The sequence below is a fragment of the Coloeus monedula genome (genome assembly GCF_965178545.1).
Source record: "Coloeus monedula genome assembly, chromosome: 7".
Taxonomy (NCBI): Eukaryota; Metazoa; Chordata; class Aves; order Passeriformes; family Corvidae; genus Coloeus; species Coloeus monedula.
This window is the reverse complement of record NC_138787.1, coordinates 34816929-34839259: the sequence shown is the minus strand read 5'-3', so window position 1 is coordinate 34839259 and position 22331 is coordinate 34816929. Positions and strand designations below refer to the sequence as shown.

At 43.0% G+C, this 22331-nt stretch overlaps 1 protein-coding gene across 1 annotated transcript in view; it reads right to left on the bottom strand.

Annotated features, from left to right (window-relative positions):
* Nucleotides 1–304: 304 nt before the first annotated feature.
* The window catches only part of THSD7B (thrombospondin type 1 domain containing 7B), a gene marked incomplete at both ends in the record, with an annotated part of 242972 nt that continues 220945 nt past the window's right edge, over nt 305–22331 (bottom strand). Inside the window, 11 exons of the mRNA XM_082285365.1 lie at nt 305–386; nt 2126–2213; nt 5570–5762; nt 6724–6829; nt 7393–7498; nt 7891–7986; nt 8076–8249; nt 8591–8750; nt 13729–13874; nt 20262–20379; nt 20861–20976. Coding sequence (XP_082141491.1) covers nt 305–386; nt 2126–2213; nt 5570–5762; nt 6724–6829; nt 7393–7498; nt 7891–7986; nt 8076–8249; nt 8591–8750; nt 13729–13874; nt 20262–20379; nt 20861–20976 — 1385 coding nt within the window. The remainder of the gene's footprint in view (nt 387–2125; nt 2214–5569; nt 5763–6723; nt 6830–7392; nt 7499–7890; nt 7987–8075; nt 8250–8590; nt 8751–13728; nt 13875–20261; nt 20380–20860; nt 20977–22331) is intronic.

Here is a 22331-nt window from a genome sequence, read left to right as displayed (position 1 = left end):
CATGCCTTTTTTTTTTTTAACTAATTCCTTTTGATGTCTGTAGATTCTCTCTTGTTTGGTTATTCCCATTGTTCAACAGGAAGAGATGTAATTTCTGGTCTCTTCAGAAAAGTTTCAGAAGATCCAAGTTTTTGACTCCATTTTTTGTTAACAAAGAGGTGGCAAAATTCTCAGCTTGCAATACTTCTGTTCTGCCCAGGATATTATACATCAGGAGATTCCTCAAAAAACTGAGAAGTCAGAGAGTTCCAAAAAAGAAAGCAGTTAAGGCAGTTGATGTCTACATTTGGATTTCTTGTCTATGTTACATATCAATGTCTCCATCGTAGGCCAGGGTTAGAGGCTTCTGCTGTGGTGGAGGGCTTTGATGCTGCTTCGTTTTTTTGCTGCAAGAAAAGCATTTTGGAAGACAAAATTACAAACAGTAACAAGCTCAGAAACATCATCAACCCCCAAACTTCAATTAAAAAAGTCAACTTTCCACAGTGGCCACTGAAAGCTGTAACGGGGCGGCACCACACGGCCCCTCTGGTGTGCTCTCACGTGTGTGGTATGGACACACAGCCTGCCAGAAACGGGCAGCCAGCTGTGCTGCCCACCTGCAGAGGATATAAAGCACATTTGTCTCCCATCTCTTCTCACAGCTGACAAAATAAGGAACACCTCACAGAAAAATCAGAGCATGAGCTGCCTGGGAGTGGGATATTCTCATTTTTCTTTGGCACGGTATTGAGGCAACAATAATTAGTATTGAGAAATGCATTTCCTCAGCAGCCTCCAAGTGATGGAGAAGTGTGTAATGTTATTTAAAAAATCCTCTGTATCCTCTGCTGTGAAGCCACAGAGAAATGGAGCTACATGGCTTGGAAAATAAGGGAACTGCAGCTCCTAAGCTGTTATTTGAGCTTTTAACCCAAGAGAGAGGCTGAGAGAAAGACTAAGGGAGTGAGAGGGAATAAACTGTCGGATGAAAGAGGGCAGGGATGGTGTCAGGCCAGAGCTGTGACTCTCTGGTTACCTGCCCTGGTCTGACAGGGCCTGGGCCAGCTTGTACCAGGAATGTTTTTAAGTTCAGGCCAAATCCTGGGGAATTGCAGGACACCTGGATGCTTCCCACTTCTCCCTTCCTGTCCTCCCAGAGGCATCAAAAGCAACACCTTTCCAAATATTCAAAGCAGGGAGAGCAGCGCGAGCTCTGTAAGGCTGGGCTCACCTCCCCTGCCCGAGTAAGGCTTTGCTGGAGGAGGGCAGACACTCCTCACCCCCAGTAAAACCCCAGACCCCCTGGACTAAAGGTGCAGACCAGGCACCCTGTCCTTAACAATGGCTGGTGGGAGCAGCTTTAGACACAGGACATGTTTTCACCTGATGTATTCACTGCAAAAACCTATTTAGGGATTTTCTGAGCTGTAGCGAACAGCCAAAAAACCACAATTAACACCAAGAGACCCAATCTCCCATGAACTCTTATGCCATCTCTGAATCCATTTATCTTCCTGGCATGCACAGTCCTGGCAGCAGCAAGCTCACAAGGTAATAATGCACTGTGTGAAAAATAATATCTTTTGTTTATTTTAAACGACCATTTCATCAGATGCCTCCTACTTCTTTTATTGTGGGAAATAAAAATTCCATAGCACCCTTTCCTCCCCCATTCATGATTTCATAGATCTCTATTGTATTCCCACATCAAACATCATTTTTCAACTGAATGTCCCTATTCTATTTAGTCCTTCCTTGAGCAGAAGCCAGCTCCGTGTTCCAATCACTCTCCTTGCCTTTCTTCAGTTTTACTTTATCTTTTTTTGAAGAATACAATAAAACCCCTTTCTAATCCCAGCAGAAGTCTGAATAAATATAAGGGCCTATTGATAACCAAAAATAATTCTTTCCCTGCATGGCCACCAAACTTCTTCCCAATAATGGCTGTTAACATTTACAGTTTGGAGAGTTTTAATTACTCCGAGGTAGGGGCCAAATGAAGACATTTAGGCAGTCCAGCTTCCATCCTTTCCTGAAGCCTTGAGCATTAAATACCTGCAATGCAGTGTTGTGATGTATCTTGGATTATTTAAAAAAAAGCAAACTAGCTTTTATTTAAGGACAAAATACCTGCCATACTCACCACATCAGGTAGGATGTAAAAATCAGGAAAACAATGATAAAGAAGCCACCAGCTGATACTCCATATACCCATATCTTCAGTTTACCATCTGTTGGAAGACGAGGAAAAAGGACAGAGGTAGAAGAGGAGAGAATAAAAGACTTTATTCTAAAATACACAAAGTTTTAAGAGATCAAGTAAAGAGAAATTAGGAGCATCATTGATGGGGAACACAGCAAGGGCTGGCTGGGAGTAACCCATAAACCCTATATTTCTGATAGCAAAGAGGATTTCTGAAAAAAATCCATCATTTTAAAGACAAAACTTTAATGGAAAGGGGCAGGGACATGGGATAATTGGGGTAACATTCCCTCCAGAGCCCAGTGGCTGCCTTGGCAGAGGCAGTTCAATGCTGAGCTGACCCAGGCAGACACAGGCAACACCTGATGTGTTTAGCTGAGGGCTGAGAAGGGATGGGATTGTTCTCCATAAATACTTGAGGGTCAGTTGGGGTAAACACCAGCAAGCACGAGTGGAAAAGCTGCTTAGAACTGGGAAACACGCGGGCAACAAATGGGAATAAATTCAGCTTAGAATAAAAACAAGAATAGGCTTTGTAATAGTAAGAGGGATAAAGCTGGGAAAGGACTTTCTGGTTGGGCCACAGGAGCAGGAGACAAAACTGGCTTTAAGACAAGGTAAGGCTGTGAACTGGGCTGTTTGGGCTGCAGTGACCCAGGACCCCTGCAAGAACCCCTCCATGCACATGTGGGCTTGAGTCTGTTCAAACATTCCCTTGTCTCAGAACACTTTACTTGGACAGATCCTTATTTACAAGCTTTGCATTAATAATAACAGCAATTTTTGAAAGACCAATACTTCTGTTCCTCTCTCTGAACTGGCTGGACAGCTTTCCCTGTAGGGAGCAGCAGGTTTGGTACCTTTCCATGCAGCAGCAGCCTGAGCTGATTCACAGCAACAGAGCTGCAAAAACACACTGGAGGCAGGAACAGGAACCTGTGCTGTGCCCACAGACACGGTTTGAGAGAGGCCATTTCAAATTCAGTCAAGTGAGAGGGACAATCACTGAGCCTGGTTTTCATTTTATGTTTGAATGACGAATTTTTTCAAAGGGAAACACATTTAATCAGATCCCATTCTTTCTCATTTTTCTTCCAGGCTTTGTGGAAAGGGTGAGTACCTCTCACAGATTTTCTCTGCTCCATAAAACACTTGCAGACTATCTCCCATGAGAGAAGAGCTCTGTTCAATTCATCAGGTCCGGGTTGGTTTGTTTGGGTTATTTTGCTGAAGTCTAGGTATGAAATTTGTTGACCTCTCAACTGGAGATGGCCAAGAAACATTTAGCAATCCTGCAAGGGGACTGTCACAGCCACATAAAGGCGTCACAGCATGTCTGCTGTGAAGGCAGCTCTGCTCTCCATCCCCAGCAGAAAGGCACTGGACCATGTCATCTGACAATTTACACAATGTTATTTAAATTTTCTCTCAAGTTGAAGAAAAGTTTCTGTACCTGAACTCTGGCCTCTCAGAGTGTGGTTAAGAGAGAAAAGCACAGCCTGATTTGAAATCAGTTCTGTGCACTCCTGTAGAGCGTTTAGAAGAACAAAAACATCAGCCTCATTAAATCAAAATAAAATTAGTGTTCCAAACTGTAAACAGGAAGGGCAATCACAGATTAGCTGGAGAAGGCACACATACTTTCACTGACCAACACAATGTCAAGGACTGCGGTGCTGCAGGGTGTTAAATGCCATCCATACAGCAGCTCTCACCACAGACCTGCTATCAAGAGCAGAACAGGTAGGTAACAGTGATTTCCTCGCTCAGCCAGCAGTAACTACTGCAAACCCCAGACTGGTGAGCCTGAGAGCCTCTTTGAGGGGAGTAATTACACATTTTGTCGTGAAGTTAGACAAAGGGGAATGATTTGAAGAGCACCAGCCTTGAGAATGGGGTCTGAAGAGCACATTCAGACTGAGGAGTTAACTGCAGGATGCCATGGGGTTGGTAATACACTTAGAACACATGGAGCACCTTTATTCCTTTCCCATGTATTGTTTCTATAACATTTCTGCCCTAAAATTAAGCAACACCATGTTCTGTAAAAGTTCCTCAGTCACTACTTCTTTTGCAGACCCTGGGTGAGAGTTGGCTCACAGACGTTTCACTGAGGTAAAGCTCTCCAGAAGCTTTTGGGGCTGCAGACTCAAATGTAAAAAGACAAAAAAGAGAGGACTGCAGCACCTACCTGTGCCTCCCTCCCTTTTTCTAACCCCATAAAGGTACCAACCAAAGAGATGACACCTAAGTAAGACAACCTACAGAGGGTCAGGGATGTTGACAAAAAGGCAATTAACCTCAAACCTGTGACTCAAACTGCTGGTGAACTGTGTGGGTGAACTGGATGAAGGGTTTGATCGAAAAGCAGCCAACTTTAAAAGGCTTTGGACTGAGCTCTCTGAGCCCAGAGACTGTCAACGCAAAGGTTAACCACTGTCTGCAAATCAAATATGTAAATGTAACATTCAAAGTGTGCTCACATATATCAGACAGAATTATGGCCCCCTGAAGCCCCTAACAGAACCTTTCGTTACATGTTTTCTGAAGTCTCGTGTTCATTAGGAACTAATTGCAAACAAATGCAATGTCAGGTACCAGAAGAAGGGGAAGAACTGCACTGCCAGTATTTTATAACACAAGGAAAACAGATGCATTTCAGTAAAACCTGATGTGCCTGACACATTTGCTTCCCATTTTTAAAGTCTATTTGCATTTCAGAAATTTGTTTTGGATTAATTCATCTTCAAAACAACAGTCCAAATGGGAATCAGCTATTGCAACAATAGCAGACCAGTCTGAGCACATCCAGTCCATGGGTCCAAGTGGGAAGGATTTATGCTGTGGATGTCAAAAATCCACCTGGGACGAGCTGCTTGGGCACAGCAGCTTGTCTGCCTTTGTGGGACGCTTTTAATGTTTTAACTTCAACACTGAAGATAAACTCTACACTTTCTACCCTATTCTTTTAATATATTTTTGAAATATGGCAAGAAACAACCAATGTCTTCTTTAATGAAATCTTAAGCACTTCCTGCTCTGAAACTTCTGAAGTGCTAGTGATCAATATCTTTCCTAGTCCAAACATATTACTTCTAGAAACATCATCAGATAATAGTTCTAAACATCCCCCCAAATCACATATGAGTGTACTTTTGCAAAATATTATTGCTTCATTCTGTCTTTGCTATCTCTCAACATAAGAGATTGTGATTCCTCTGTACAGGCACGAAGGCATGAAAGACAGCATGCGAGCTGGAAACCAGGAGGTTGCTCTGCAGCTCCCAGACACAATCTCTGATGTTATGATCTACAAAGCTTGTACCCTTCCTCTACAGACACCTTCTAAAGACAATCTATTCTATTCATATTTAAGTTTTTCACCTGGATTAAAAGGTTGAATAGACCATCCTTTGAAAATGTCATGCATTTTGGAGTTGACAGGTTTATTTTTTCCGGCAATGGTCTTAACATCAGCTTTCTTATCTTCTAAACCCGGTACCTTCACGCAGTAATCCAGGAAACCATTTGATCTCATCACTTCCGTATATCCCCGCTCACAGCCGCAGACTCCCCTCTGGGAGATAAAAGGGAATTCAGCATTAAACCAAACAGTGCCCTCCCACAGAACAGTGCACACTGTAGGGAAAGCATGAACAAACTGCAAGGTATAACCAGCACACACCAATTCACCACCTCCAAACCAAGCCAGTCAGGAACTGGTGCCTGCAAGCCCATTTCAGTTCAAAAAAAACCAAATATGTTTGGGGAATTGGTTGAAGAAGAGTGAGTAATTATAGAGAAGTCCAACATATAAACATTTTCATCCCAACAGGCTTAGTAACAGGAATTTGTGGCAAGCTCCTCTTGTCAGTAACAACTTCCCCACTGACCCTGCTGGGCAATAGAACAGACAAACCAAAATCAATCTCCCTTCAGACCCAAACCCTCCTCATGTGTTTCCACTCTGGTATTTCACAGGGCTATCTAAAATGAAGCTTTCTTATGACCAAATATCCACTACCCTGGATCAGACTAAGCAGTTTCTTCTTGAGGTTTTTTAAAAGTCTGTGGTTTGCTAAATAGATACTCCATTTTCTGGATTTCTATTTTAAACCAGTTTTTTTTATATTGTTTTCCTTTGCTGATTGTCTTATATCTCTAATGTCTGTCTGAGGGTCTGATAATCTTGATCTGAACAGGTGATTGATGTTCCTTTATCTCCTCTTTTACAGAAGTTTTAAAAAGCCCCTTTTCTATAGAAAAGTACAACAGCATTCAATGAAAATTAAACCAAGAAGTCCCAAAACCCCTCCACAGAACAAACCCAGATGTGCAACACCACATAAATACTGCCATCACTCGTTTGTGCAGGTTCACGGTTTCCTTTCAGGATGAAATTCCCACAACTTCCTCCAGGTGGTACCACGGACACACTAAACTATCTTCTGAGTCCTGGAATGCAATCTAAGACGCAATCTAATTGATTAGATCTCGCAGTGTTAATTTCCCAGCCCTGCTCTGCATCGAGCAGTTACCTGTGTGCAGTAGGAGAAGGGTTTCCTGCACGCCGGGCTGCAGTGCCAGACTTCGGCAGGTTTCGTCCGAAGAGGACACCCTCCTGGAAAAGAAAATACTGAGTGCCTTCAAGGGCATGTTTCTAAATGTTTTCATCTTGGATCACCACAGTGTAAGAAGTGCTTGCTTGCTTATTTTATGTAGTTAAATACTAGTCTATTAAGCATATTAGCATAATATCTGTAGGCATCGCATTAATTAATTTGCCTTAACAAGGCAGGGAATTATTATCATACCCATCTAGTTAATGGAGAACAGAGATATACAGATTTAAGCAATTTGCCACTGGCCACATAGGAAGTTGGGGACAGAATCAGGAATTAGATGCAGATCTTCTGTGTCCTCATTAATGTCTTATCTACATAAAAAGACATAATCCACGTTAACGCCCTTGCCCATCCTCACTTGGGAAAGCCTGTGCTTCTGTAGGAATAAAAACACGTTCATGAGTTCTTAAATACTTGGCAACCTTTGCACCTAACACTTTTGTTATTATCCTAACTAGTCATTATAAATAGAACCAGACATGAACATCTGCATTTTCGTTTCCACTCTCTCCTCATTTACCCTGTGCATATTGAAAGACATCCCATGGATACGCAGCCCTACTGCCTTTGTCAATCTCTCACGGAGCTGCAAAGTTCTGGCCATGAATTTCCCTTTTCATCCTGCACAGGCAGAATTTGTAGGTCACGGCAACAGCAGGAATCTTGCAGTTTGAGTGACTTGAGATGCCTGTGTTTTGAAAAGAAGAGGAGGTACAGAAGATGGGGTCTCTTACACGCGTGTGATGTTCTCTTCTGCTCTCCACCGCCACAGGAAGGTTGAACTGAGGGCTGTGCAAGCCAGCCCAGGCAAGCCTTTATTATGTGTGCACTCATTTCTGCCCATGACCAGCTTGACAGTAAGGGCAATTAGCCCAAATACTCCTGTGTAATACATGTGTGACATTGAGCTGACAGCAAGGCTGGTGAGCTCCCACCTGTCCTTCTACACACAGATCCAAACTGAAATTCTGGAAGAGCGAGGAAGGATGCCCAACTCCCTCTGAGCAACAGATGCAGAAGCAGAAAAGCCAGTGTGGAGACGTTTCATTCCCAAGTGTGCGAGGCCATTCGGGGACATACCTGTGACATTCACTCCGTCTGAGCGCTGACACCACACCGTGCGCACGTTGTCTCGCCAAAGGCTGGTTTGCCACAGGTAGTCGTAACACTTCCCTCCTGCAACATCAACACCAGTTACTCTTCACCTTGCAACAAACCCAGGATAAATTCTTGACAGGCAGGAAGCAGCGCTGTGGCTGAGCTACCTGAGCAAGGCCGTGTTTCCATCTCCTGTCCGGAGCAGCTCTCCTGGTTCTCCGGAGACTGGACGATGAAGGCCCTGGATCGAGACTGGCGCCCAGTTGTCTCAAAGCTCCTGCCATTGATGCAGGTGAGCTCACAGGAGCTCCACTCTGACCACTCTGTCAGGTGGCAGTCACCTGCACATTGAAAGAAGAAATCACAGGTTTTCAGAAAGAATTAGCCTTGAAGGATAAGAACAACCTAAGCATACAACAGCTTTAATAGTGAAATATCCCTAGGACATCATGCAGTATTACAAAATATTTGGATTTTCTGCTTCACGGGGTATCTCATTTTCTCAAAAAACAAAGGAAGACTTTCTCGGGTGATCTAGAAACAGCAGACTGAGCATTTACCTGATCTGCTGAAGCACAGATTTGTACTGCAAGGGCTGACAGTACTGAGAGCTATGGGAGCATGTCCACCTCAGACAGCTACCACAGGCAGAAAATTCACTGTGACCTTCCAAACCCTTTACCTGGGCAAGGCACAGAGCAGGGTAACTGCAGCACGCTTTCCTTCGATGGCAGCTCACCACACAATTCCTTTTGTACTGGTTCAGATGTAGCAGAAACTGATGCATCATGCACTACACATGTGAGGTTCCGGACTTGCAATCCATCTCCACACTGTCCACCCTATGGGATGATGAAAGGGAACAGGGGCACACATCAAAGACATTAGCAGATGACAGAAGAAACACAGTATATTCTACATGAAAGTCTTCAAAGATACAAATTTGGTTTGCAACAGTATCCCCAGTTGTGAGACGGCAGATGGAGATCTCCACTACACACCTCTCTACAGAAGCTTGTAGGCAGGGGCAGGGCCACACAGGAAAGTGTGTCATTACCAAAGGTGTGGAAGAGGCTACATTCATAAAGGATTAATACCATCTTTGAGGTCTGTCCTTCCTGTCTTACTCAAATTAATGAATTTACTGATTCTTAATTAATGCCCAATTACATGAACACAGACACTTTCGGCTTCTCTGAAGAAGCCAAGAGCAGGGCCTGCCCGTAAGGAACAGACATTTCCTCTACCCTCCTTTGATGATACAGCCCAAGAAGAGCACTCACATGATTTAAACCCTGCCACAGCAAAAATCCTTACTGCACTGTGGGCTGTGTCATGTTCTAAAGGGAGCAGACAGAGATCACCAACTCGTGTCACACACCCGAGTCAGCCATCATCTGTCACCACTAAACCCCATTTGAACAAGCAAAAGGAGGCTCCATCTGAGCCACTCCATGCCCATCATCCCAGTTCTGAAATACCCAGGCATACACTGAACTACTGACAATTGACTTCCTTTAGTGGAAAATCAATATTCCTTGGCCAAAGTTATGATCAAGAGCTGAGGATGCTCTGAGAGTTAAAGCACCGAGGCTATTTCTAGAGGCTGGAATTGCTTCATTCTCATCAGATAAAGAGCTGTGATGCTGTTGAGGTGCCTCATGTCTGCATGATGCCTTATGAATGTGCGCCTGAAGCCTTGCGGAAACGGCACTTTACAAAATTGAGTAAACAAAACTCAAGAAAAAGGAAGAAACATGGCTTTTATATAACCAAGGGAAATGCTCCTTTGGATTTCTTGGCAGTGGATTCTTTTAAAATAATGGACTTCATCTGCAGAACAGAATGGCTCCTACCGAGTGCATTCATCCAGCAGCAGGTTTGCTAGCAGGAATCTCGAGAACGCCTCTCCTGCACACACCTGGCAGCTTTTGCATTCTCTCCCTCCCTTCTGTTGCAGATCCACAATAAAATGGAAGTAAGAGCATAACTAGCTGGATCTAAAGCAGCTGCTAATCTAAAGCATCCTAAAGAAGTATCAGGGTAGATTTACTGTATGCAGCCAGATTCCAAGTTTTAACACCATGGCTCACTTTAGAACTTTACTGCTCTAAATTACTGTTTCACTGCTGAAACTTCTGTTGTGGTCTGAGATTAATGGTGTGTGAAACACTCGTGCCATGGGTTAGAGTGCTTAGCAATGGCTGGTGGGAACAGAAGATGATGGGAGAATATTCTTGGGGGAAATGGGCACTAATCAAACTGCAGTATTTCCAGTTTGAAATGACTCCAAAGAATGACTAAATGACTGGAGAAGACAGAAAGGGTTTTCAAAAATATACTTCTTCTTCTTCTACAAACAGTATATAATTATTTACATACATATTAATATATAAATAGTAATAAGAATACTGAGAAATAAATAGGTCAAAACAATAAATTTTTTCAGTACAACACTTTCCACTATAAAAGGCAACAGGCAAAGTCTTCATTTTTCTATAACACTATATTGGAACTACATTCATATTTTCTAATGCTTAGAATAAAAAAAAATCTCCAAACCTATGAATTCTCAAAACAATCCTGAAGATAAAGATTTGCTTTTTAACAGCAGCTTCCACTTGCCTTCTTTCTTTCAAGACCACCAATGGGTTTTTATAATTGATTGAACACACTTAGAAGATAAAATATCACCCTGTCACTTACAGTAGAAGATGCTTTTTGGTATATTTGAAAAGGTCTTAAGCAATACAGGAGCACTGCATTAACTTCCTTATCATCTTCAAAATTATTCATGTCCTCAAAATTATACATTTAATTAACTGGTGTGGAACCAGAGGAAGTTTGTGGCAGCAATGGCACACTAAGGATGCAGGGAATAGCTGCTAATCAGAGGAGAACTGAAAGGAAACCATCACATATTCAAAACTCAGAGGATCAATTCTTTATTGTAAATGCTCTTCTTTGGAAGGTGTGATCCTCTGAGGTTTGCCTAGAACCAGGATTTGCCTCTTCAGTCACGATCTCCTTGCAGAAATATGTGGGAATTTGACTTCGACAGGGGATTCCTGCCATTTGTCTGCAAAAATTCCTATGCTGACCTTTCAGAGGATGCAGAACTCATCCTGGGTTTCCTAACTACAGGATGTATGTGTCCCTCCAGCAGCACCTGCATGGAGCCTCCACCTCTCACCCTGCTCACCCTGCTAGGAAAGTAAGGAGAAGGTTTACACCTCCTGTGTCAGACAGCCAGGAATCTCTGGAATTCAGCACACTGATGTAAGGCAGCATGTCCACAAGCCTTCTCTCACATCACATCTGATACTTCCCACATATAACACTAACAAGACAGGAGGTAACAGCCCTAATGAGATGCTTCACACAGATGCACCTTCAAGAAATGTTTTCCCTTTTTGGCTTTTACTGGGGTTCATGTGTTCACAGTTATTTTAGGTAAAGAGTTGATTGGGCAATGCTTTCACAGGTTGATGAGCATTTAATCAGGTAAAAGTCTCTCTAATGAGGGAGTGTGGCATGATCACATTTAAGGGAGTGCTTTTAAAACCATTAGAAAGGAAAGGTTCTTAGTCTTGTTAGGCATGTCAGCCAGCTTGTGTTTGATAATGCCTGGCTATTCCACTTATATTCCCTTAATGGAAAAAATGACCAACAGTGTCAGCCACTGCTAATTTTTTTTTTAAGCTGATCAGGGTAAACCACTTCAGCTCTAGGAGGAAAACAAGTAATGTCCTGTAATCCTCTGAAATTGGATGTACTGACCAGTTCCCAAGTTCTGCATTCCTCTGGATGCAAGGAAAATGCCCCATGCTGCCACAGGTGTGCCTGGGATGTGTGCAATTACTTGGGGAGCGATGCACTGATTTCCATACTGTGACAATCAGCAACACAGAACACTAAGCAGGCTCTATTCCTAACCATGAAGACACCTCTAATTATTCACATGAAGCCAATTTAGCATAAAATAGTCCTCCTACAATTAGGAATTGCAGTCTCAGTTATAATACAAGAAAAAAATATTTTAGCCTTATAATTAATTGTCCCATTTCTATTATTACAGAAGACACTTCACACTATGCATTTTGGCCTTACCAGAGGATGCTTTACCTTCTTTCACAAAGCATCCTTGAAAACAGGACTTCTGAAAGCTTTCTTTAGAATGCAGGCTTAAGCTGATTTTCCAGTAAAGCACAGGAATAAATCACCCTGTATTTATGAACTACATTTAATTCCTGAGCACCTCATTAAAGAGAAGTGAACATGAATAGAATGGCTTCTCTCCAAAACAAAGCAGAGGGGAGAGAAACTGCTCTGTGGTAATTGAAGGAGAGAAGCAGGCTCTAACTCACTGAATGCAGGGATGGTATCTGGGTTATGGAAGCCTGTGATTACTCGCTCGGAGCTGAAATTTAGCTGGGTTTGGGATGGGCACACTTTAATCTGCACAATGTGTTATTTATCTGGAGTAAGCTAGGGCCTTAATTCAGCTTCCCTACTAATTCTTTTATCAGCTTTGTTAGCTCCTATGGTTGAAGGCCTCTTCCCTGATGTTTAACGGAATCTGCTTACGTTAGCTGGACAAAATATCAGCTGATGCTACCATTTTGCTCTATTTATGTTATACATATGTTATACATATGTTTTACATGCTGAGTACAGCACATACAAGGACCACATTCACATCACTAGTTGCAATGAGTTGTTGATTATAGAAAATACAAATATACTTCTGTTTCTCTGATCTTGGACTGTCACTATCCAGATTTCATTTGTGAAAACCTGGGAAAATTCTGGGTATTTATTGCGCCACTCACATATTCACTACACGTCCCTCCACCACACTGAGAAATCACGTGGGTATTCAAGGCATTGGCAGAGCAGAAATCACAAGGGATGTGTGTCTTTATGTGCATTATTGGCTTCAATCTCCTACATGATACAATGTGGAGAAGCAGCCACAGATCTGGCACAGGTCCTGTCCCCTGGGACCAGACAGGGCTCATTTCCACCACACTTCTCCTACCTCCATCTCACCAAAGCCAGATTTAAGAAGCCTGATAAACTTCACTGTGAAAGATTCACCTCTGCTTAAACTGGGTTACCAACCAATAACGTTTTAATATTGGAAATGTGATCTAACAGATAAGGAGAGAAGTAAAAGTACAGATGGGAAGAAAAAGTCAATTCAAGCTTGATGGAAGTCACTGCCAGTGAAAAAATGATGGCCCCAGTGCTGAGCACAGGTGCCAAGGGTAGGGACAGCACATTGGAACTGAATCCAGACATTTTTAGATCATTAAAAAGATAGCCAGCGTAAGGAGAAAGTAGAAACCAGCCCTTCATACAATAACACTACTGTACTGGAGACCTGGGGGGGAAGACCTGCTGAACAGTCCTTCCAAAAAAAAAGGAAATAAAAAAAGATAAAAAAAGGCTAAGCTGCCTTGATGTCTAGTGTATCTATTTTCTTGTTAGAGATATCTTATGTAATTAAATTATAGGTCACCACAACTATGCCCAGTCAAACACATTCACTCCCTAAATCCCCTACAGTAATTCTATGAGCACACAGTACTTGAACCCGAATCACTACTTATGAATGGCTGCTGATGGTTGGAAGATGAGGGGCAGGGGTTCACAGCTCCTGAACTTCCCCCCTCTTCCCTACAGACCTTCACCAGCCACAGAGACACCTCCAGCCCATGACCAGCAATTAATCCCACAACGTGACGAGGGTTTTGCCATTGACCCCAGGCACGGGAAAGCTCTGGAGCCGTCGGGGAGCACAGGAGAAAGCCTTACCTGGACCATGCAGGGAGACCAGGGGCCCAGCAGCCAGCTGTAGCAGGGCTTCACTGGGCAGCTCCTGTGCTGGGTGAGCTGGCCCGGGCAGGGCCTGCCCTCGCCCGCTGCCCGCAGCAGCACAGAGCGCCCACGCACCATCTGGCCTAGGCGGGGGGACAGACAGCACACAGCCCAGGAGACATGCAGCGAGAGAGAGGGAGAGAGAGAGAAAGAAAGAAACAAAGAAAGACAGATTTTGTAATTTATCAGCATTCCTAGCTCATTTCCCACCACTAAAATCTGTTAAAAAAGCAATTAATTGGGAAGACTGTTTGTATAATAGGGATGTGATTGCTAAGTCTAAGAAATGCAGTCACTGATATTTTCAAGCACACTTTTTAAACACAGTTTTGTATGTTTTCCAAAGATAGTATTTGTTTATGCAACATATTTAAATACTTGACTAGATCCTGATTATTAAATATGACAGGAAAATAATTCCTATGACAGCAGCATTTCTACCATTACATATTCAATATGTTTCCAGAGATTTTTAACAAATGAAATTTCTTTTTATGAGCAATTATGCGGACCTAATTTGAAAACTGCAAACACTGTAGTGGCTATTACCATCCATAACCACTTCTACCATTTCCATTAAAATCCTATTTATTATTGGTGAAAACTTCTTCAGCCACTGAATGGAAAAAGCAATTATGTTACTACTTTTGAACTAATAAAACTGAATATATTCATTAAAGTTACAGCAATTCCATTTCCGCCTCCTTTGCTGTCCATTTATGTCCAGGAATGTTTTCACTCAAAATGTTTCAATTAGAATTCCATCTCCAATTAAAAAGAAAAGTGGAAAAGAAAAAGCCCTTATGCAGTGGGATGCAGAAGATTGTGCTGGGGATAAAATTTCTACCCTGTCTTTCAACAGGTGTAGATTTGAGTTAAAAACTGAAAGGTCTGGGCTGTAAGGGCAGACAAATACAACAAGGCAGAGGTGAGTGGTAATTGCTAACCCAGTGCAAAGGAAGAGATAAGGTGTTGTTGGAGCTCTCCCTTTTGGATCACTGCCCTTCAGCTGCTTTTGCGAGCAGAGGGGAGTCTGGTGGGGGAGCAAACACCCTGCAAAATAGAGAGGCTGCAACACCCAGCCAGATCCTTCTCCCAGATATTTATGCACACGATTTTTAATTAAGGATTCTGCAGGTGTAAGGCATATCTCTGATACCTGTCATCATGATCATCCACAGAGCAAGGTTTCCAAAAACATTTTAGCAAATAAAAATTAAAAGCAGACACACTTGGAAAAGGCACCTTAGCAAGCTCTCTTACCTTTATTCCCTTGCTCTGACCCACTGAATTCCATTTTTAAACCCATTAAAACCAATTTTAAGACTTCTTCCTTTTCCAGTTTTAATCCCCTAGACCTGAGGAGTTTGTAACAGAAGTGATGATAAAAGCTGTTACCCACACAACTGCATTCAGCCATCACGGAATCAGACACATCAGGAGATGGAAAATATCCTACCAGCTGAGAGGAAAGGAAAAAGGAAAGGAAAAAGGAAAGGAGAAGGAGGAGGAGAATGAGCAGGAGGAGGAGAAGGACAGGAGAGGAGAGGAAGGAAAAGGAAAAGGACAAAAAGGAAAAAAGAAAAAGAAAAAGGAAAATGAAAAGGAAAGGAAAACTCCAGTGGTTCACTGGGAGGTCAGAGCAAGGGAAGGGAAACCTCCCAGCCTGCTGTTGATGAACCCCACAACAGCTCTCCCTGGCCCAACTGGCCAAAATTAGCTGTTCCCTTCTCTCCAGCCAGAGACCAAATTTTCCTTAATGCTGAATGCTAAGTATTGGTGAGCAATGGAAAAGGCTCTTTGGGAAACAGTGGGAAGCCTATGGCTGCAGGGTTCTTGGGGCACCCTGCCAGGCACCAGCTCCCTGAATGGAGCTAAGGAAAAGGAGGTCTCCTAAGGTTAAAAGATCCAATTTCATTAGGAGAGACTTGAAAGCCTGAAGCATTCATCAAGCTGTTTTAATTAACTAAATAGTTTCCTTTTATACACTCTGTTTAACATGTTTCTAGCAACATGTAAATGGGAAGATCATTGAACAGAAAGAGGAATTAACAACCTTTCTTTCCATTTTGGTTTCCTCCAGTTGGTTATCCAAACTATTGAAACTCACTACAGCCCCAGTGGTCAGCAGGGGTTTGACTCAGTCTATCACTTTCTTTTTACACTGTGAATGAATCATTGAAGAAAGAAACTTCACTGAAACCTTCCTTTGCACAATGACTGCAGTGAGTTTCTTGAAGCTCTAATTTTTTTTACTCCAAAGACATTATCTAGGTGTTTGATTACCACTCAAGTAGCAGGAAAACTCAGTTTTTTCTTTTTGAATACCTTATCTTTTGCTGCCTGTGCAGAACAGAATCTCACTGGATCTGAAATTAATTTGCTTCCAATACAAACTCTAGAAGAGTTGAAGGAATCCTAGTTATTTTTTAAATTTTCCTTTGAATCGTTCTCTAATTTCCCAATGAATTTGCCACATCTCTAATTCCTCTGCTCTGCAATGTTATATGATACAAAAATTAGGACAGAAAGGATGCTGAAACTGAAAATAAATATTTCTTCAAATTCTCAAAAAAACAAGAGGCCAGTCTTGTTAATGCTGGTCACTTAAAATTCTGTTTTGTGTCAGCAGCAAGAATTGCATCTCAGGAACACAGGATTATATTTTCAAATTAGAAGAGTAAGATTTTTTTACCCCCAAGAAATTCTTGCCATTACTTGCACTTTATCCCCACAGAGTGATGTGTCACAGCTGAAACCAAGAAGATTCTAATTCCTGCTACAGTTCATCCCAGTTACAATGACCAACATGTTATAAGCAGTTTAGTGAGTTTGAGCAGAGCACACAAAACACAGCTCTATCAAGGAAGCACAAGACCAGAGCAGGGACCAAATTATTTAAATAAGCCTTGAAGGTCAGGTTAGGTCCAGTCACAAACAAGTGGGACAGGTGACAAGTAGGGCTTTTCATCCACTTCCCACTGCCAGTGCCACCAGCGGGCACGGGGGCATCCCCAGCAACACCTCCCACTGTCAGACAGGAGCTTGCCAAGTTCGAGTAGCAGGCAAGAAAGCATCACAAGAAGTTCAGAAGGCAACACTGAAAATGTTTTCCCAAATTGGTGATGATCCAAAGAAGAATATAACCACCGAAGTTTTTGGTTGTGTGCATCCTTGTGCCCCTTCACCTCTATCCCACAGGTCACTTTGGTGTTGGGGTTCCGTCTCCGCAGCCCGCTAAGGTCCCGCTGGGGGTCTGAGGACTGAGTAAGGCACAGCAACATGTTCAGCCCCGGTAAATCCTGTAATTTCTCTGATAAAGTCAGCTTTGTCAGAGGCAAAGCACAGCTGGAGGTGGTTTTATACAATTTAGCACTCCTGTTAGTGAACTTGAGAGAAGCCATGTAGGACTGGAAAACATTTATGTAAAAAAATTCAGCATCCTCATGTATTCATTTGCCTTAACAAAGGAAATTCAGTTTGTTGGGAATTATCCTCACCAAACATCTTTCCAGTAACTTTGATTCAGGCCACGGAAGCATCATCCATTAAGGCAGTTCTATACATCTTTTCAGAGGAGTACAGCAACTGATACAAGGAACCCTTATATATAACCCAGTATCAGCCTAAAGCCCTATGCAGCATCCTGAGCAGAGGCTGCCCAGAACTACAGCTGCAACAGGCAAACATCAGTTACACATCTCCACAGGCTCAGCGCAGGCAGGAAAGAGAGATCTGCTTTACCCATCACCATTCACAAAAATCAATATATTTGCCTTTGGCTGCTGTGTACCAGAACTGTGTTAGATGCCAGTGCCACATGCACAGGAGCACCACTTCATGTTTAAATGCATTATTCCATAAAATAGAACCTGAGTAAAGGTACCACCCATTAAAATATATCACATCAAACTGTTACTGGAAGAGAAGGAGAGAATAAAAACATTAGCAACAATCCTTGAATAAAAAAACATGTGAAAACACACATCTAGCAACACTAAATTTTGATCTGAATTATATTTAAATTATGTTTCTCTTTGAAGTCCTTTATAGTGCTTCTGCAGGCCCTTCACACACTCTCCAAAAAAAGCCAGAAAAGCAAAATATTGCCACGAGCTGATCCAGTAATGCTGCACTCAACTTGCTGTGAATTATTTCTGAGCACGGAGCACCTAAGCCCTGCATTTCAGCTGTACCAAACCGTGGGCAGCTACTTACTGGCAAAGGGAAGCAGTTATGAGGGTTTACTACACCCAATTCCCACAGTTTGTTTATTGTCATCCTTTGTTTTTCCTGTCTAATTTGAGGCTTCATCCTACTCCCACAAATGCCTGTGAGAAACTCAGGGTGACTTCAGAGGTGTCACAGTCCATGACCCTTCCGGCTGGAAACCCTCGCTGTGTTCCCCTGAAGCACCACCTGTAGATGAGTGCACAAGTGAAGTCTTCTCTGCTATTGCCATCATGCAGGAGTATTTACAACCCCCCAGAACTCAGTGAAGCAGCTGAAGTGACGGTGTTTGTGCTGTTGGAACCAGGCTAGGGCCACGGCCACAGGACTGTGCCAAGGCCCCTCCACCAGGGATGTTTGGTACCAGGGTAGATCCACACTTCAGAGTTGATACAACAAAAGTCAGATCAAGACCAAGGCTGCAGGAAAATCATCCATGTGCTTGGAATAATCTGGATGCAAAGTATTTTTGTTTCACTGATGCTCACGCTTTGGCATGAGGTTCAGAAGACTCTCGGGTCCCTGCAAAGTTGTTCAAGTGGTAGAGAAGGACTGAGCAAAACTTGGCTTCTTTGTGATACAATTTTTAAGACAGTTTTCCCAGCTGCTTAGCTGCCACAGGTCCACAAAAGAGTATCTCCAGCTTTTAAATCCATGTTAATCCACAGCAGTAATACAGTGGCCTGTACAAGACAGCTCTCTAGCCAGCAGTGTGACAGAGTTATGATCTTTGAGGACCAGGGACGACCCATAAACCGAGCCGAGCTTAGGCTTGACTGTGTGGCTCAAGCAGCCTCAATGAGGTTTGGCACCTAAAGCCAGGACACTTGTTGGAAGGTCTCTTTCAGCAGGGCACAGATGTTTCCAGCTTTCCTCTGGTATAGGACATGAAGTAACTCCTTGTATCCACTGGCAGCCATCAACTCTTTAACCAGTCTTTGGAATTTGCACAAGCATTTCAGGATCAGGGGCTGAATGCAAGACACATCTTCACTCAAGTACATCCTTTTGCAAACTAGGCAATATAAGAGCTCAGGATAAAAAAACCTATAGGTACTATATAGGGTAAGCTGCTCCTTGAGCATGCTAAAAGCCATAAAAACATTGCAACCTGCTTTTGCATTGTACTCTGTTTAAGTCAGTAAGTGATTGAACACTCAAAAAATTAAATTAAGTTTATTCAGCAACAGGAGCATTAACACTCCAAAATGGATTTTGAAGAAAAAAATAAAATTTGGAATTAATAGTACTCCCAGTGTGTTGTTGTTAAAACACTGTCCATGAATTATTCACTTTTGTTAAGAAAGCACTTCACAAACGGGCTAAAAGCTCAGCAAAGAAAGAACAGCACTAATCCAAATATTAAGCTTTTTCTGTAACACGCTTTGATCTCAGGAATCCATCTGAAGGAATCACTTTATGGAAGTTAAGAGCTTTCTTCTTTTTGACCTTAAGTGAATTTGATTCAAATATACATTATGGCTTTTGAATCTTAAAGACCATTAGCTGTACATCTAATGCACATCAGAAGCCTGGGAAATAAAGTCCCAAGCTTATTGAGAATAAAACCTTGAATGCATTTCCTCATGTCAATACTCAAAGGGTATTTTAAATCATGTAAGTCGAAAAAGGTCCTAATCCTTTCACTTTTTGTATGCTGGTGAGCACTACTGGCTATAGAAGGTCTTGCTGAAGTTACTGGGGTCACAGCAGTGCTAAGGGACCTGTGGATGCAAGATGAAGGCAGAGGTATACACTAAATGATGAAAAACAGTCTTTGTGCATTTTCTTCAATGGGATGCAATTATGTTACTAAAAGTTACTTCACCAGAGAATTTGTATTTATTTATTAAGCTCTTCAGAATCCTGTAACACTCCCCTCCCCAGCTCTTTGCTAGCTTTACATACTCCTCATCCCCAGGGTTAACATTTGCTGTGACTGAATTCTGAGAGTTTGAATTAATCAATAAATAATCCTCCAGATATCTGACTACTTGTTCCCTAAGTTGCATTTTTCACTTTGGACTGCTTTGAGAATAGCCTGCTTTGCTCAAAACACCCACCACCTCAGGACCTCAAGAGTGTCCAAAACCACCCCCGAAGGATTCGGGTGTGGCTTGAGGCTATCCCTGAGCTCTGTACCCCTATTCAGGGACTGTCTGAGCCCACTTGGGGCTGTGGGTGCTGTCTGTGCTGCATTGCTGAGGTATGTAAGGTCAGGAGGGCAGGTAGGGACTCACCGCCAGCGCCACACGTGTGGGAGCACTGCGACCAGGCTGACCACGGGGAGAGCTGGCAGTCCACGGCACACCCCACCATGCACCGGCTGCTCGTGGGCACAGGCTTCTCCAGGTGCAGCTGTGACAGGGAAACACAGGCATTAGCTTCCCCAGGCCCCAGCCACCTCCTGCCACAGCCCAGCACCCAGCAAGAACTGGCAGCAACTCTGCAGGACACCTGCATGGTGTTTACAGGGAGCTTTCCCGATGGTGCAATGGGTGAACGCGGTTTCAGTGTTGAAGTGTTTCACGTCTAACCACCCCTCAGTGTTTGGGTCTTATTCCAAAAGGATAACCCCAGACTTCTGGTAGTAGGACACAATCTCGCTGGTCCCCAGCTTTGGGATGGTTCAGGGTTGGCAGCCAAGCCCCCTGTGTTCAAGTCAAGGTGTGATACCAGCCACTGACACCCCTCTGTCTCCCAAAGCCCCCAGCTGTGTGCTCCCAGCACCAAACACAACTTTTCCACCATTTACAGGGGATGTCTTGGCGTGGATCAGAAGGCACCACCAGCCTTCTGGAAACACGAGGACGTCTGGGTGTGTCCCAGCCCTGCTCACCCGCTGGCAGAGCTGCATGCTGACGGTGGCCCCGTCGCTGCGCCGGCAGCTCAGGAGGCGGCGCCGCTCCCCGTGCCCACAGGTGGCATTGGCACCCAGCTGGCACCCGCTCCAGCCTGCAGACACAAAGCAGAGGGTGCACTGCTGCAGGTCACCTTTATACTCAACACAGAATCACAGAATGGCTGGGAAGGGAGCTTAAAGATTGTGTAGTTCCAATCCCCTGCTATGGGCAGGGACACTTTCCCCTAGACCAGGTAGCTCAAAGCCCCATCCAGCCTGGCTTTGAAGCCTTGAACATGGGCGTTACCTTCACCTACAGCAGCACTTCCCCATGTCAGGGCATCCCACACCCAAGAACAACCCCTCACAAAAGAAAGTTGTTCTCAAAGCCAGGCAAGTCTCAGAGGAGACACCACTCGTTTCACAGTCCAATACCGTATCCCATTACGACACTGGTACATCAGAGTGCACATGCTGAACACTGATAAAGGGTATCAGTTCAATCCAGTTGGCACAGGCACAAGACTCTATTGTCTGAAGTAAAATCCTGCTTTGATAAAGCAGCCGGGGAACTTTCTGAAGGGGAACTCTGGTTTAACCTGTTTTTGTCTCGAGGCAAAGCTATCCATTATTTAAAACTAAACTCTAATACTCATGAAATAAAAGCAGTATTTCTAGCGGAAGAAAATTAATATCTTATTACGTGTCTGAAATTATGTTGGTCAGAATACAACTAAACTGAAATAAGCTTTAAAACATCATTTAAAATAAACAAAAAGCGTAACAGAAGCCACTAAAATTTCCATACACCACCAATAAATAAGAAGGATGAGAAGAAAACCTATCACTTTGTGTCTTCCACCTCTGATAAACATGAACACATAAATGTTCTGCATTTCTGAAATGTGATGATAAAAAAGGCATCATCCTGCTGCCTGTGTTTCTAGGGCTTTTATTACAAACAGGCTGAGTTTATATTCATATATTTTATCTTGCTTTGTTCTCCCTTCCCACCAGCCCCCAAATTCCTCTTAGATCTCTCCTCTGTATGCCTCTCTCATTTATTTCAGCTGGTCAAAACAAAAGGAATTTTTCAATTTTGTTTTGTTCATTTGTTTGCAACAGAACCAATTGCTTCTAAGGTCCTAAAAATTACATTTTACTGGGAATATCCTATGCCCACCCATATAATCCATACTGCCTTCAAAGCAGACTTCTGTTGGTATTACTGGTTTCACCAGAACTGCGCAGATGATACTCTTTTAATTGGAATTTTGTAATTAATCCTGTTGATAACCCACTGAAAATCCCATTTAGGATGCTTTATTTCCAGTGTACCTGCAATGACAACTTACATAAAAGAAGAATTGTGCATTTGTCCACTAATGTGTAAAAACGTAAGTGTGTAGTTAACTTTATTGAAACCAACGATGGGGCTTTAACCAACTCCCCAGCAAACATAACTAAA